Source organism: Elephantulus edwardii, unplaced genomic scaffold (genome assembly GCF_000299155.1).
Source record: "Elephantulus edwardii isolate Elephantulus edwardi_28Jun2011 unplaced genomic scaffold, EleEdw1.0 scaffold00269, whole genome shotgun sequence".
NCBI classification, from domain to species: Eukaryota; Metazoa; Chordata; class Mammalia; order Macroscelidea; family Macroscelididae; genus Elephantulus; species Elephantulus edwardii.
Window position 1 is genome coordinate 1537226 of NW_006400019.1, and position 14998 is coordinate 1552223.

Here is a 14998-nt window from a genome sequence, read left to right on the forward strand (position 1 = left end):
ACCGCGCCCTCTTCCGTCCTGTCGGGCCCAGCCGGTTCTCCCGCGCGGCTCCCAGCGCCTTGGCAGGCTGGGTGCACGCTCAGCTTCCTCGCAGCTTAACGGCAAAAGCGATTTGAAGGGCTGGGTTACCTGGGCGGAGGGGAAGGGAATTGCAGGTGCGTCTGGCCCTTGGGACCGAGCGCTTACCCCGACCTCCCGGTAGTCCTTGGTGACCAGAGTCTGGGGCGAATCCTGGACCTCCTTTCTAGTGCATTACGCGCCGGCTGGACCACTGAAATCCCTTTATTAAAACACTGAGGGAAAGGTGACTTGTGGGAAAATTAAGAGTCAGGTTCACCTTCTCCCTACCTCATCTCCGATGGCTGTGATAGCCTCCTGCTGAGCTTGTGTTCCCTGGTGCAGGCCGACCATCCAACCTCCCCAGGTGCTCATTTTTTGAGGGATCTTGGGATTAGGATCCTTGGAAGGGCATCAGTGAGAGTCACGACGGGGCGGAGGAGGACATTTGAAGGCAGGGTGCAATTCATTTGGGCAGGTGATTCTGTGGCCTAGTGTCCAGTGCCTGGTGAGGGAGTTTGAGGTGCAGCTCAGATGTAAGAGGAAAGAGCAGGGGTGTGGGGTGCCTAATTCACCTCTCCCAGAGATGCCTGATGCAACTTTAGGGTGTGCATGTGTGTCGCTGCCAGAAGCCCAAGTATTGGGCCAGCCGGGGTCCAGCCAGGTCCCAGACCTTGAAGCTCCAGGTCCTGTGAAGACATGGTGACTTAAATAAGGATTTGCATGCTAGGGCTTGAGGTATGTTTTCCACTTCAGGGCAAAATAATTGTTTCTAGGCGCAAGGCAGAAAGTACCTGTCCAGTGCCCAGACCTCACGACAGCACTCTGACATCCAGGAATCCAGGAACCCTTGGCACCTCTGCCTGCATGTATGCCTTCAGGGACAAAAGGCTGGGGCCTATCTGCTTCTCTCCCATGATCTGTACCTTGGGAAATCTCTTTTTGCCAAACCAAAGACAGTTGTCTAGTCTGCTTGTTTCCTGGGTGAAAGCAGTGGGATAGGGTGGAGGGAGACCCGGCACTCCTGGATGAGGGGGGACCTATGACTTGCTCCCTTAAGGCCTTTCTGAAAGGGCAAAAGAGGGGCAGGTTCAGGATGTGGCAGGTGCAAAGTGTGGGGAGAGGAGGCAGAAGGGCCACTTCCGGCAGCAGGAAGTGCTAACCACCTCTGGAGAACTGAGGCTGCTTCCTCCTCGCGAGCCAGCAGAAGGGGAAGCTCAGGCAGAGGGCCTCTGCGTCTGCTCTGTAGACGCCTGGAGGGACTCAGGCTGAAGGCGGACCCTCCACCCCTGCCAGCTCTCACACTCCTGGGCTCGCTCATTGCTGGGGCTTGTGGTGGGGGAAGGGAGGGAAGTGGGGAGCCCATCTGATGTCCTAGGGGTCTGAGGAAAGTAGGCCACATGGGGAACCCAGATCAGAATAGCTGTGGTGTCACTGGCCACTTTGGGGCTCCCACGACCGCCCTAATTGCTGGGCACAAACTTTCTCAGATGCCGATCCTTCGCAAAGGAGGGGCCAGGCCTGACCCTCACCCCCCCAGCCCCAGCAAGCAGAGCGGGGCGGGGGCGGGGCCTGCCCGCTGGGGGCGGGGGCGGCGCGCAGAGCTCCCCCGCAGCACCGCCCGAGGTCCCAGCTCCTCAGGCTGCACTGCAGGCGTGTGGGAGTAGCAGGGCTCGACGGCACGGCCATGGCCGCGCACGGGAAGCTGCGTAGGGAGCGGGGACCGCAGGCCGAGTATGAGGCGCAAGTGAAAGGTGAGAGGGCGGCCGCCCTGCTGGGGGTCGAGGAAGTCCCGGCAGCCCTCGACCCTGCCCTCGACCCTGCCGTCTCAAGGGGAGAGGGGAGAGGGAGTCCCTCTCTTGCTGGCCTCCCCGGCCCACCTTGGCTGGAGGTCCCCTTGGGTCTCTTCCCTTCGGTACTCTCCTTAGATCTTGATCTCTGCACCTAATGGAGGAGCCCATGCAAAGACGGGACAGGTATATCCAGGCGCCACTCAGAAAGTGGGGGATAACAGGCGGGATACCAGGGGTGATGAGGGAGGAAGGCTCCAGCCAGGCAGGCCCCAGGCCACACCCTTCCCTCCCTTTAGCATTGGGGTGTCTCAGAGACCATCAGACCTGTGGAGGCCCGCTGGGCTGGGCAAAACGCTTCCACGCAAATCGGATGCAAATCAGCTTGAAAAATTCCTAGTCGATAGTTTCGGCTGCCCTCTCAAAGCAAAGCTGGCAGCCAGCACCGTAGTTCAGGAACCTAGAGTCACCTGGGGTCTTCTGCTGCCTCGCCACCCCGGGAGGCTGACGCAGGGCTTTTCTGAAGCCCCTCCAGGTGACTGATTTCTGGTCACATAGCTGGTTTTCAGAGTTTGGGGCTCTTCCGCATGTTGTGGAGATGCAGTTCTATTGTAATTATTCAGTGTGAATAATTGATGACACAAGTCCATCAGTGTCCTTATCCACAGGCCGAGCCAGCTCTCAGACAACCTTGAAAATGGCCCTTGCCTGCTTTAGATCACCGATTTTACCTACTGTTCCCTATCCTTCCTCAAAAAACAACCAAAACCCCACTCAACTTCCTACCATGCTAGAAAAAGCAAGGTTGCTGGGGCCCAACTTCTCTTCTGCTTCGTTGTCAGAAGTGAGAGTGTGGGCCTTGTTTACCGGAAGTGTCAGCAGGCCAAGCCCCAGCTCTGCATTCGAATGTATGTGGGTCCCATCCCGTCACTGGTCAAGGTTTGGTATTCACCTGTGATGGTGCGGTGTATGCTGTATCAGGCTGCTAACTGGAAGGTGAGCAGTTGGAATCCACTAGGTCCTCTGCGGGAGAAAGAGGAGTGGTCTCCTCTCCAGAAACTCAGCCTTGGGAACCCGATGGCGGGTTGCTATGTATTGGAACCGGCTTGACGGCCGTGGTTTTTATTTTGTCCCAGGCCCTGAGACATTGGTGAGCAAGAGGCCTGGGCAACTCTAGTCTTGTGGGTGATGATGAAAACCATTACAGAGAGAAAGTCTGAAGTGTCAAGAAGAGGGTGGCAAGAGGACTGGACCTAAATTAGAGGGGGCCAAGGCAGGACTAAAGGCTCCACAGTGGCTCGGCTAGGAGTGTCAGCTTGCTGGCTGCCGCTAGGGGAGCTCAGGTGCATTTCAAAGTAGGGTGTTCTAAATCCCGCTGATAATTGACAGCAGCCTGTGCGCATGTCTGAACCAGAATGAGGCCTGGCTTATAGTATTAGCTGCTGGCATCGAAGCATAAACGAATCGTTTTGTCTGCCAGTCTGTTCAGTGCTGCTGGCTGTGATCCGTCCCTTGAGAATGTGGGCCTCCAGTGAAGACAGGGCCCCGCTGGACAGAAGATGTGGAGGGCAGACCATTCTTGGAAAGAAATTAAATTTACTTTTATCGAAAAAATATTATCTTGGTTCCATTAAGATTCTTCCAATCCCAAGTGATATGTGGCCCATGACACAAAATGGCTCATGGAACCGATAAGTCCCTATCCTGAGCCTCTCCTTAGTCCCTTGGTACCCTCAGCTCTGACCTGCTGTGTGTTGATATCAGTGCCTGAAAGTCCCCACTCCGTTTACCCAGCTTGGCCCCTTGGAGAGGTCTTGCCGAGACCCAGAGGGCTGGGGTCTTTGAGGCAGATGGGTATGAGAATGGAGGCCAATTGCCTTCAACTCTGAAAAGTCAGAGAGAGAATGGATGCTGGGCCGACAAACCCACAGGATCACCCCATGCCCTGTGATGCTGGGGTTTCACTGGCAGTTAAAAACGCCAAACCGCTCCAGTGTTGTTCCAAGTCTTGCCACTCCCTACCTGCCTCCTCCAGGCCAGGCAAAACCAGGTCACATGGCTCCGGGCTGTGGCCACCACCTCTGAGCCATCTGCCTGCAGTCCTGCTTCCTTTAGCCCTGCTCCACTGTTGCTCTTCTGACAGGCCGTTCTTGGCCCCCTCTGTTCTGATGCACCTTAGCCCCCTGTATGTATTCACTTGCTGTATGTCACCTCATTCCCAGCCTAGCTCCATGAGAGCAGGGCCCAGGCCCATGCAGGCCCAGAATGGGCAGTCTGTGTCAGAGGACACAGGCTGGGTCCAGCCCGCATTTGCAAGCGTGTTTTCTGGGTGGCTGCCGCTTTCTTCCCTCCACGTGTTAGCTGTGTGTGGGGAAGGTAGGATTGCCAAAGCAGACAGGCGATAAGGTGTCCCAACACCAACCAGCAGTGGGGCCCAGGGCAGGCTCTCCCGTGGCGGGACATGAGGGAGTGGGTTCCTCCAAAGCTGATCTGCTTGCAGGCCACTTTCCTTCTTCATTGCCTGGCCAAGGTCCTGGGCACCAGAGAGGAAGGAAGGGGACAAATGTTGGGGCATTTCTAAAAAAAAAAAAAAATGTTGGGGCATTTCTGGGAGCAAGGAGCCGGGAAGCCCAAGAGAGGGAGGGCTGGCTGTTGACAGGGAAGAGTGGTTGAGAGGGATTTGTGTGGACCTTTCTTGGCCTTGGCATTGATGTTTCTCTCCCCTTTGACACCCTTCCCTGTCGTCCTTCCTAACCATTTCCCTATGGCCCCCAGAGCCTTTCCTGGCCCAGCTGGACATGGGTGCCCAGAACTCTGGACAGCTTACCCAACCCTTAGCAAACAAGACCCAGGGATTTGGGTGTTTGGCTCCACTGAGTGACTGACTGCTCCCTGCAGAGATCCGCTGGCAACTGGGCGAGCAGCTGCGCTGTCTGGAGCTGCAGGGCGAGCTGCGGCGGGAGCTGCTGCAGGAACTGGCTGAGTTCATGCGGCGCCGGGCGGACGTGGAGCTCGAGTACTCACGGGGCCTGGACAAGCTGGCCGAACGCTTTGCTGGTAGAGGTGGCCGTCTAGGCAGCAGCCGAGAGCACCAAAGCTTCCGGTAGGTGCTGTGCCCGTGCGTGGGCTGGCCCGAGCCGGCTGGGCTGCCCAGGTCTGAGTGCCCCTCTGAACCCAGGAAGGAGCCATCCCTCCTGTCGCCCTTGCACTGCTGGGCTGTGTTGCTGCAGCAGACGAGGCAGCAGAGCCGGGAGCACGCAGCCCTCAGTGAGGTGCTGGCCGGGCCCTTGGTTCAGCGCCTGGCCCATCTTGCGGAGGACGTGGGACGCATAGTCAGGAAGGTGAGATCTTTGACCTGAGTCCCAGAAATGTCCCGCATCTTGTGAGGGTGGTGGGCTGTGGTAGTTGGTCTGGAGGCCGTGGAGGGCTGTGTGGATGTCAGGCACAGGGGCCCTGTGTGGCCCGAGATGGGGCTGGCAGAATGGATCTGGAAGCGCGAGCAGCAATGTGGGGCTGTCCCAGGTCACATCCTCCTCACCCCTTCCGTAGAGTAAGGAGCTGGAGCAGCGGCTGCAGGAGGAGCTCCTGGAGGTGGTCTATGAGCTGCAGACGGTGAGGCTGGGCCCCAGGAGAACTGAATGCCCACATCCGGGGGAGGCAGCACCCCTCTCCCCAGGCCTCAGGTCTCAGTGCTCCATGAGACCCGCCAGCCTCTCCGTCAGAGGCCCTGGTCTTCAGCATGGCTGCCCCATCCTGGTCCTCTTTACAGGCCAGGAAGACATACCAGGTGTACCGCACAGAAAGTGTGAACGCAGAGAGCAAGCTGCGAGAGGCCGAGCGCCAGGAGGAGAAGCGAGCTGGCCGGAGCGCCACCGCCACCACCACTGCTGGCCCTGAGGCTGGGCCCTCCCGGAAGAGCTCTCTAAAGAAGGGAGGGCGGCTGGTGGAGAAGGTGGGCCTGTCCGTCTCCAAAGGGCTAGGCTGTCCACATGGCCCCAGTGGGAGGAAGGCTTTGCCCTGCAGGCTCGGGAAGGCCCCTCCACCTGGGCATGCTTGGTGGGCCTGGACGCCAACCGTACCGCGTGCCTCCTCCAGGGCTGGGAGTCTTTCCTTCCTCCCAAAGCTCCACGGGCTTCCTGAGGGGTGAGACCTCTAGGTGGGCAGCGGCTGGGATGACAGCTGGTGGAGCAGAAGCAGGGCCAGGCTGGCTACAATTGGATGTCCTCGAGTGTCTGTGGGTGACACTTCGGCTGTGTTTGCGGGAAGGTCCTTGGTGCTACCAGCACAGCGCCTGCCAGCCTGCCAGCCCCAGATGCCGAGCCCTGAGACAGCTGTCGCCCTTGCCTGCATTGGCCATCATCAGCTTGCTTGCTTCACAGGGTTTTCCAGCTTCTCCACCTCAGGGCTGGGGCTGTGTGGGCAGGAAGGGGGTGACTTATTGTTCAAGTGTCCAGTCCTTTCGGTGGCACACGAGGACAGTGTCCATCACCCGGGGCATGGTTGGCACTGAGGGTCTCTCTCTGGGTGACAGCGTGACTGTGTGGCATCAGTACTGGGTGGGCTGGAGAGCCCTCAGAAGAGGGGCAGAGGTGGGTGACCCGAATGGCTGTGCTGTCTGCCCAGCGCCAGGCCAAGTTCCTGGAGCACAAGCTCAAGTGCACAAAGGCCCGGAACGAGTACCTGCTCAGTCTGGCCAGTGTGAACGCCGCAGTCAGGAACTACTACTTGCAGGATGTGCTGGACCTAATAGATGTGAGTGGGGGTGGGTGGGGTGGGGGGAGGATGCGAGGCCACGCTGCCGGGGTCCCCCTGACCAGGCTCTTCCTTGTCCTGCAGTGCTGTGACACAGGGTTCCACCTGGCCCTGGGCCAGGTGCTTCGCAGCTATACGGGGGCTGAGAGCCGCAGCCAGGCCTCCCAGATGCAGGGCCTCAGCAGTCTGGAGGAGGCTGTAGAGTCCCTGGACCCTCCGGGGGACAAGGCCAAGGTGCTCGAGGTGCATGCAGAGGCCTTCTGTCCGCCGCTGCGTTTTGACTACCAGCCCCATGAAGGGGATGAGGTGAGGCCCTCCAGCCCTGTAATGCCCCAGCCTCCCTGGGCTCCATTCCCCTCAAGGCCTTCACGTCCTCTGGTGGGAGAAGTCTCGGGAGGTGCAAACGGCCAAGCGTTCAGCGGCTGTCTGAAGAGCTGGTGGCTCCAGGCCTCACAGTCCGCCACACAAGAAAAGCTGCTGGAAACCCTGTGAACGCACACAGTTCTGCTCTGAAACCCATGGGCTCAACCTTTGGGAGTTGTGATGTGACAGCAGCTGCTTTTACTGGTTTAAGGAACAGAAACAGATTACGTTGGCAAAAGAAAATGTTAAAAAAAAAAAAAGGAAAAGAAAATGTTGTAACCAGTGAACAAGAATGAACCAGTAAAACCAGCAGGAAACTTCTGCAACTTCCTTTCTGATAGTTTGGCATTCCCTCCATATGTGTGTGTGTGTGTGTGTGTGTGTGTGTGTGTGTGTGTGTGTGTGTGTGTGTGCGCGCGCGCGCGCGCACAAGCTGACATATAAGATGTTAACAGTGGCAGCTGGGGGAGTGGGGACATGAGCGTTCATGTACTGTTCTTTCAACTTTTCTGGATGTTTTGTAACGAAACTTGAGGGCCCAACACCACCTCCACAGTAAGACCTACTTAGACAACTTCATACGTGGTCTACCCTCGTGCCCACTGGCACTTCTCTCCCCAGCCTCCTGCCACCGCGCCAGCTCCCTGGAAATAGCCCTCTTTACCTTTTCTAGCTGCTGCTTCAGCGCTTCTCTCCACATGTTCAGATCACACAGAAGTTCAGGTTCACATCACGAGTGGGCTGCAAGTTGATCTCTCACTTTTACTTCTGCTCCGCCAACTCGGGACCAGCCCAAGACGTCTCCACGTCTGTCACGCCCACTTGCCCTTCTTCCGGTTTTTATTAGCCCAGAAATTCTGATGAAACATTCGGTGTTTAATTATGACAACATATGCTCACAGCTGAATCGCATCCCTTATTGCTTTTCCTTCCTTGGACAGTTTTTCCTTCCCCCCCCCCCCCGAAATGAATGACTTTACCCCTGAACAAAACAGTGACAGCACACCTGGGCATCATGGGACACCTTCTTCAAAGTTTCCTGACCTTCCATGACTAAAAATGTCTGTGTTCTGCTATTACAACTGATTAGTCCTTGGACTGGGTGTGGAATTCAAGGTTGAAAAGCATTTTAGGACGTAAAAGGCATGACTCCACTGGCTTCAGCCTCCAGTGGATGTTATCGATGCTATTCAGGACTTGGAACTTTTTTTTTTCTTTTTCAGTTTCATATTTTCATTTTTAGGGGTTTTCCTTCTGTTCCTTGAAAATGGCCCTTTGTTCTTTTTTACCTGGATGATTTTTTACCAAATATTCTTAAATGTCATTTTGTGTGCTCTTGGCGTCTCCCTCTGTCCCCTCTGCTTTCTTTTTCCCAGCCTCCTCTGGTCTGTCTTTCATTTCGGGCCTTCCCTCCACTGTGGCCCAGTCCGTACTGAAGGGCGGGAGTAGAAACTCGACGTTGAGTAGGGGTTTCACTGTTGGGTGACTGGGCAGTGACTCTGCCCTTTTCGAGGAACCTCACATGGTGGACCAACTCATTAGTGAGCTTAATCATTGGCTTGATTACTACTTGCCCTGAGGAACCTTCCAGAAAGAGGAGTTACAATAGACTTAGAGGATGTAGCTGGTGTTAGGGAGCTTGGCGTTCAGGGAAGTGGGCTTTGCCCTGTGCAGATGCAGAGCAGGTCTGTGATTGGACACATTTTATCTCGAAGGCGGGAGGGCTGACCCGCTGTCCCTCACAGCTGCGGGCACAGCAGGCCGTTTGGACATCCATGTGGCTTGAACAACAGTCTTGTGTTTTCCTCCTGACATTCGGAGACCAAGGCTGTGACACTCTTCTGTTCACCAGGGGAACACCAAGGTCAGCTGTCAGTCACACATGTGCGCTCACAGAGGCGTCGGGTGAGTTCGGCCAACAGCGTGTGTAAGATTTTTCTGGGTTTTTACATATTCTGGCATCATTCTTCTCCTAGCCCCATCTGTCTATGAGGGGCGCTGTTCCCATTCAGAGGGAGCAGCTGTTCCTGTCTAGATGTGCCCCCTTCAGGGGTCTCTGGCCCAACCATCCTGACTAGATTTCTTTTTTCCCCCTTTATTTCCTAAATGTTTATTGCAATTAGAGTGAAATTTGACAAAGCACACTGGGTTTCCACCCAATCATTAACAAATGTCTGCTTTCTAATTCGTTTCGGACGCTCTTCCTTCTCCTTCCTGCCTTCTCTCCTTATGTGGTTGGGATTACTGATGCCCTGTTGTTATGTACCAAAGAGTCAGGTTTTCAGAGACAGTTGATCGCATGGGAGGAGACTGCCCATCCTTCTCCCATGGAGTAACTGAAATACAACTCACACACCATATAATCCACCTATTCAAATGCTCATTCAGTAGCTTCAATGCATTTAGAGCTGTGCCCTTGCTTGCAGTCACCCCTGATGAGACCTGCTGTCACCTCCTGGCCGGTCACGGCCTCACCTCGCCTGGCCTTGTCTCTGCTTTTTCTGGGCATTTCCCATCTGTGGAATCAGACCATACTTGGCCTTCGTGTCTGACTTCCACCACTCCACTCCTTGCAGGTTTTTCCCTAAACAGCTTTGATTTGGTAGCTGCAGCTTCTCCAGGTCCCGTGCAGCATGTTGGCGCGCTCCTGGGCAGCTTTCTTGCCCTGTTTGCTGACTTGCTCCACACTCATCAGCATGAGCGTGCTGCCTCCTAACCTTTTGGGTTGCTTTTCTCAATTTGACCTCATGTGGATAGTTCATAATAAAGCTCAAGGCGTGTCACAGCAATGGAGTATCAGAGCTCCATCTGTCTTTATGGCAGGATCACAGTTTGTACCCACCCTCTCATTGCCAACGATGGACACGTGCCCATCACATTGACCTTTTGGCTGTAGCAGTCAGCGCTGCTCATGGCCGTGAACACGTGTGCACAGTGCTGCTGGAGTCCCTGCTGTCAAGCCTGGTGTTAACCCCTTCAGAACCATCATTCTCACGTGCCAGGCCTGGTGCTGCTGCCCTGAAGACCTGCGCGCCGGCTGTCCCAAGTCTGTGCCACCAGGCATCTGAGAACTCTGTCCTGGCTGTGTCCCTGCAGGTGTCTGAGGTCCAGGTGGAAATGGAGCTTCGGGATGAGATTGTGCCCAGAGCCCAGAATATCCAGAGCCGCCTAGGCCGACAAACCATCGAGACGGAGGAGGTAGCTGGGCCTTGGGCAGCTCCCCGTCCCTCCCTGCTTGGACTTCCTCACCTCCACTCTCTGCCTGTCCTGTGCTCTTCCCTCCCCAGGTGAACAAGACGCTGAAGGCCACGCTGCAGGCTCTTCTGGACCTTGTGGCATTGGATGACGGTGACGGACTTGACTCACTCCAGGCCAGTCCCTCCACCGAGTCTCTCAAATCCACGGGCTCAGACCCAGGGGCTCGGCAAATGGGCCGGAAGCGGGGCCAACAGCAGGAGACAGAAACCTTCTATGTCACGGTGGGTGGCGCCGGGCTGGACCAGGGAGGCTGGACAGGGGCAGAGGCCGGGTGGTGCAGGCCAGGAGCACACACTGAGTCCCAGCTCCCCAGAAGCTGCAGGAATACCTGAGTGGCCGGAGTGTCCTTGCCAAGCTGCAGGCCAAACACGAGCAACTGCAGGAGGCAATCCAGAGAGGTGGGCACCGCGTTGCACTCAGGGCTTGCCCCTCCCTAGCCGCATTTCGTTGCCACTGGTTCAGAGAGGTTGGTTGACCCAGCAAGGGACATGACCTTGATCTTGTCCTTGACTTTTCTGTACAGGTGACAAGGAGGAGCAGATGTCCTGGTGAGTTTGGCACATTGTCCCCTATCCTCAGCCCAGTTCCGCTGCTGAGCCCACGTGTGCCCGATCCCCCAGTGGATCCTCACTCTGCAGGCCCTGCCACATGCTGCCTCCCTCACCACAGGGCCCAGTACTCACAGAGGAAGGTCCAGAGGGTGCGGCGCCCTCGGCCCAGTTCTCAGTACAACCAGAAGCTCTTTGGAGGAGACATGGAGAAGTTCATCCAGGTACTCTCTTCACCTACTGGCACCCTGGGGTAGCGGGTCACCTCTAGGGCTGCTTCTTCCTTCAGCCCTTCCCTTTGAGCAGGCGCCTGGTGATCACAGCGATTGCAGGCCATGTCCCGATGGAAGGGCACATACCACTAAAACACCAGTGAGGAAGTCCCCAAGGCAGAGTCCTCGCTACTTAGCTCAGGGAAGCAAGGCCAGGAGAGAAGGGCCGAAGCTCCATTTTAGCGACGTGGCTGGGCCATCAAGTCAGGACTGCCCCATAGCTGACCCTCCAGCCGGTGTTCAGTGGCAGTAAATCACACAAGAGGAGGTTGGCCATCCTTCTCCCAGAGAGAAGCTGGTGATTGGAGCAGCTGGTGGATTGGAACTGCGTGCCTTTGGGATTGCAGGGCAGCTTCTAATCACTAGCCACCAGAGCTCTTGGATCTGCATGTAGAACATTGAACACAGTTGTCACATCCTGTCACCTCACAGATTTGGGGTTTACAGACTTTGCCAACTCAAGGCTGCTGTCCACAACTTGACAGCATTTTACCTACCAAACCTATTGCCATCGAGTTAATCCTGGCCTGCACAGCTCTAGAGGACAGAGTAGAACTGCTACATAGGATCCCCAGGGACCCCAAGCTGCTGATTGAACCTGGACTTGGACCTTGCACTTTTCAATTAGCAGTGGAGTCCTTAGTCCCTGTGCCACCAACATTCTTTTCTTGCAAAAGCAGTTGGGGAATCGAATGCATGGCATTAGCAGTAGCATCAGAGCTGGTCACAGGCCAGAGCGAACACACAGCATGGGGTTGAGACGATGCCTAAGTGGATGGCGGTGGGGACGGGGCAGGTGTCCACTAATGCCGGCTTTGCCCCCAGAGCTCTGGCCAGCCCGTGCCCCTCGTGGTGGAGAGCTGTGTCCGCTTCATTAACCTCAATGGTAAGCACTGTGTGGCACTTGCTCCTCTCGGTGCCAGCTCAAGTCCCTGCACTTACGATGGCCTCACACCCACCCTGCAGGCCTCCAGCATGAAGGCATCTTCCGGGTGTCGGGGGCCCAGCCCCGGATCTCGGAGATCCGTGACGCCTTTGAGAGAGGTGAGATGGCAGGGCAGGTGGGGGCAGGAGGGGGGCGTGGAGGAGGGCTCGAGCAGGCTGTCAGCTGCCGCCCCTCCCCCTGTGTCCTCCCTAGGCGAGGACCCCCTGGTCGAAGGCTGTGGTGTCCAGGACCTGGACTCCGTGGCTGGGGTGCTGAAGCTCTATTTCCGGGGTCTTGAGCCTCCGCTCTTCCCCCCGGACCTGTTCAGTGAGTTCCTGGCGCCCGCAGGTAAGGCCCGCGTGCGTGGGGGGGGGGGCAGCCACTGCTCACAGGCCTTTGGTGGGGGCACCTGCAGAGCGGGAGGATGCGGCCGAGTGGGCCGAGCCAGTGAGCCGCCTGCTGGGCCAGCTGCCTGGGCCGGTGCTGGTGGTCCTGCGGTACCTGTTCACCTTCCTCAACCAGTGAGTATGGGGGCCCAGGGGTGGGGGGGCTCGGGGCGGGGCGCACCGCTTCCGCTTCTGACCTGCTGGCCCCCAGCCTGGCCCAGTACAGCGACGAGAACATGATGGACCCCTACAACCTGGCTGTGTGCTTCGGGCCCACGCTGCTGCCTGTGCCTGCCGGCCAGGACCCCGTGGCCTTGCAGGGCCGCCTCAATCGACTGGTGCAGACGCTGATCCTGCAGCCAGAGAAGGTCTTCCCGCCGCCGGCGGAGCTGCCGGGCCCTGTCTATGAGAAGTGCATGGCACCACCCTCGGCCAGCTGTTTGGGGTAGGCCTGCTGGGCTGGGTGGGGGCACCCAGTGGGCTTAGAGCTCCCGCATTCACTCTTACCTGCTTCTGATCTCAGAGACACCCAGCTGGACAGCATGGCTGGGGAGCACGAGCTAGAGTTCGAGGCTGAGGCCCTGGCTCAGGAGGAAGGTGAGGGACTGGGAAGGAAGGCCCCATCCCCGGCCCAGTGTCCACCTCACCCCACATCCGTCTTCTCCCCAGACCTGGAGGGGGTTCTGGAGGCTGTGGCCTGCTTTGCCTACGCGGGCCGGACAGCACAGGAGCTGACCTTCCAGCGGGGTGACGTCCTGCAGCTGCATGCCCGCGCCTCGGGGGACTGGTGGTGGGGAGAGCACAAAGGCAGGCAGGGACTCGTCCCCCACAAGTACATCACGCTTCCAGTGGCTGGGTGAGTGAGAGGGCCGGGGGCTGCCGCTGCCCTGCTGTGCTCGGAGCCAGCCTCCAGGCAGCCCCAGCACCCAGTGCATCTCCAGTCCATCTAGAACTTGGGCCAGTTGGGACCCTTGCGCAGGGCTGTCCCCACCCCTTGCCTGAGGAACTGACCTGGGCCAGCAGTGAGGGCCTGGGCAGAGACATATCTGGTGGCTCCTGCGGCAGCAGAGGGCAGTGTAGAAGGGCTCCTAGGGGAGATGGGTGGGGTGAGCCCTGGCTACAGGGAGAGGGGCTTCCCGAGGGTGCCTGGGTGGGAAGAGGCACTGTCACATCACCTTGGGAGGGTCATCTCCCACGTGTACCCTGCAGGTCAGAGCTGAGCACCCCACCTGAGATCACGGGCACTTCCAGGCACAGACGGAAGTGCCTGGTCCCAGCCTCCCCGGACGGACACCCGGAGGTGGAGAAAGTGAGAGCTCGGGCAGCTGCCTCCAGCTCCTGTACCCTCTTGGGCACGATGCCTGGGGTTTGGGCTCCTCTCAGACAGCTCAGGGTGCTGCCGATCAGGGTGACTGGGGTGCGGGGCAGGGGTCAGAATGGCAGGTGATGGGGATAGGGCTGGTGCTGTTGGAATCCCAGTAAAAGGAGCTGCTGGCTGGGAGCAGGCTAGGAGAGGGACTGGACTCATCTTGAAGGGACTGGCACCGTGCTGAGATTGGGGATTGGGGTTTTCACTGAGCCTGTAGGTGGGCCCGACAGGTACAGGCTCGGAGTTAGGCCTCCCAGGCTAGCAGGAGGAGGCCGCACTGGGCAGAGCACCCAGCAAAGGCCTGAAGCCTGGATAAGTGGGCATGAGGAGGGGACCCAGGGACCAGCTGAACTGATGGAGGACAGAGGCCAGTTCTAAAGCCTGGTAGCACAGAGAAGCGCTTGAGGGAGGGGGTCTTGAGTAGGGCCGGGTTGGGGGGTGCTCTCCTCAGTCACCTCCACTTCTCCTCTCCTCACCAGAGCATGGTGCAAGCCATGGACTCCGTGTTCAAGGAACTCTTGGGAAAGGCTGCTGTCCGCCAGGGCCCTGGGCAGGCAGCCCCCAGCTCCCTCAGCTTCAGCCGCCCTGGCAAGAACAAAAGCTTCCCCCGAGGCCCTGGTGCCCCAGCTTCCTCCTCAGTCTCCCATCCCCAGGGTTCTGACTGCATTGTCAAGCCACAGTGAGCTGTGCCAGGAGCTCCCTGCCTGGGCAGCTCTGCTTTGTCAGCTCAGGACTCTTGCCTGTGACCTTGTACAGAGAGGAGGCTGCTGCAGGTGCTTCCATCCCTGCCTGTCCCAGCACATGTCCTATGTTCCTGTGGCACGTGCCTGAGGGGTGGGGTCTATTAATAAAGACAGATGATCCTATGATACCCCCAGATCTGTTTTGGTGGATTTGACAGGTGGGGGGGGGGCTGACCATCTGGCACCAGGTGACTCTGGCACTACGGTCCCCCTGACCGTCGAGCGCGGGAGATCTCCACCTTTGAAAGCTGAGGGTCCATGTGGTGTGTTCCAGAGCTTGTTGGTGGAGGTTGGGGGCGGGTATCTTTGCCTCTCTGTCTGTGCTGCCCCCACACGCCCTGTTATCCCATTCCAAGGAGACCCTCACACCATGAGAGTACAAGCTGGAACTTTTATTAGGGCGAGAGCAGGGAGGAAGGAGGGGGAGAGATTAGAGAGGAAGGTGCCTAGCCCATGGTGCCTTCCTCCTGTTCACTCCCTGTCCTATCCAGTGGGTACCGTAGCCCCCTGCTGCTCACAAACGTCTCATTGATAA

The 14998-nt window shown here is 57.8% G+C and overlaps 1 protein-coding gene across 1 annotated transcript; it reads left to right on the forward strand.

Annotated features, from left to right (window-relative positions):
• The first annotated feature begins 1744 nt into the window (after positions 1 to 1744).
• Positions 1745 to 14403, forward strand: ARHGAP4 (Rho GTPase activating protein 4). The gene is given in 21 exon segments (XM_006899980.1): positions 1745 to 1811; positions 4746 to 4950; positions 5026 to 5188; positions 5397 to 5459; positions 5617 to 5799; positions 6471 to 6599; positions 6684 to 6905; positions 10059 to 10160; positions 10250 to 10441; positions 10534 to 10618; positions 10744 to 10768; positions 10890 to 10992; positions 11866 to 11926; positions 12007 to 12084; positions 12179 to 12313; positions 12381 to 12486; positions 12563 to 12796; positions 12875 to 12948; positions 13021 to 13243; positions 13510 to 13660; positions 14200 to 14403. Coding segments are annotated over 21 exon segments (2805 nt in total).
• Positions 14404 to 14998: the final 595 nt, after the last annotated feature.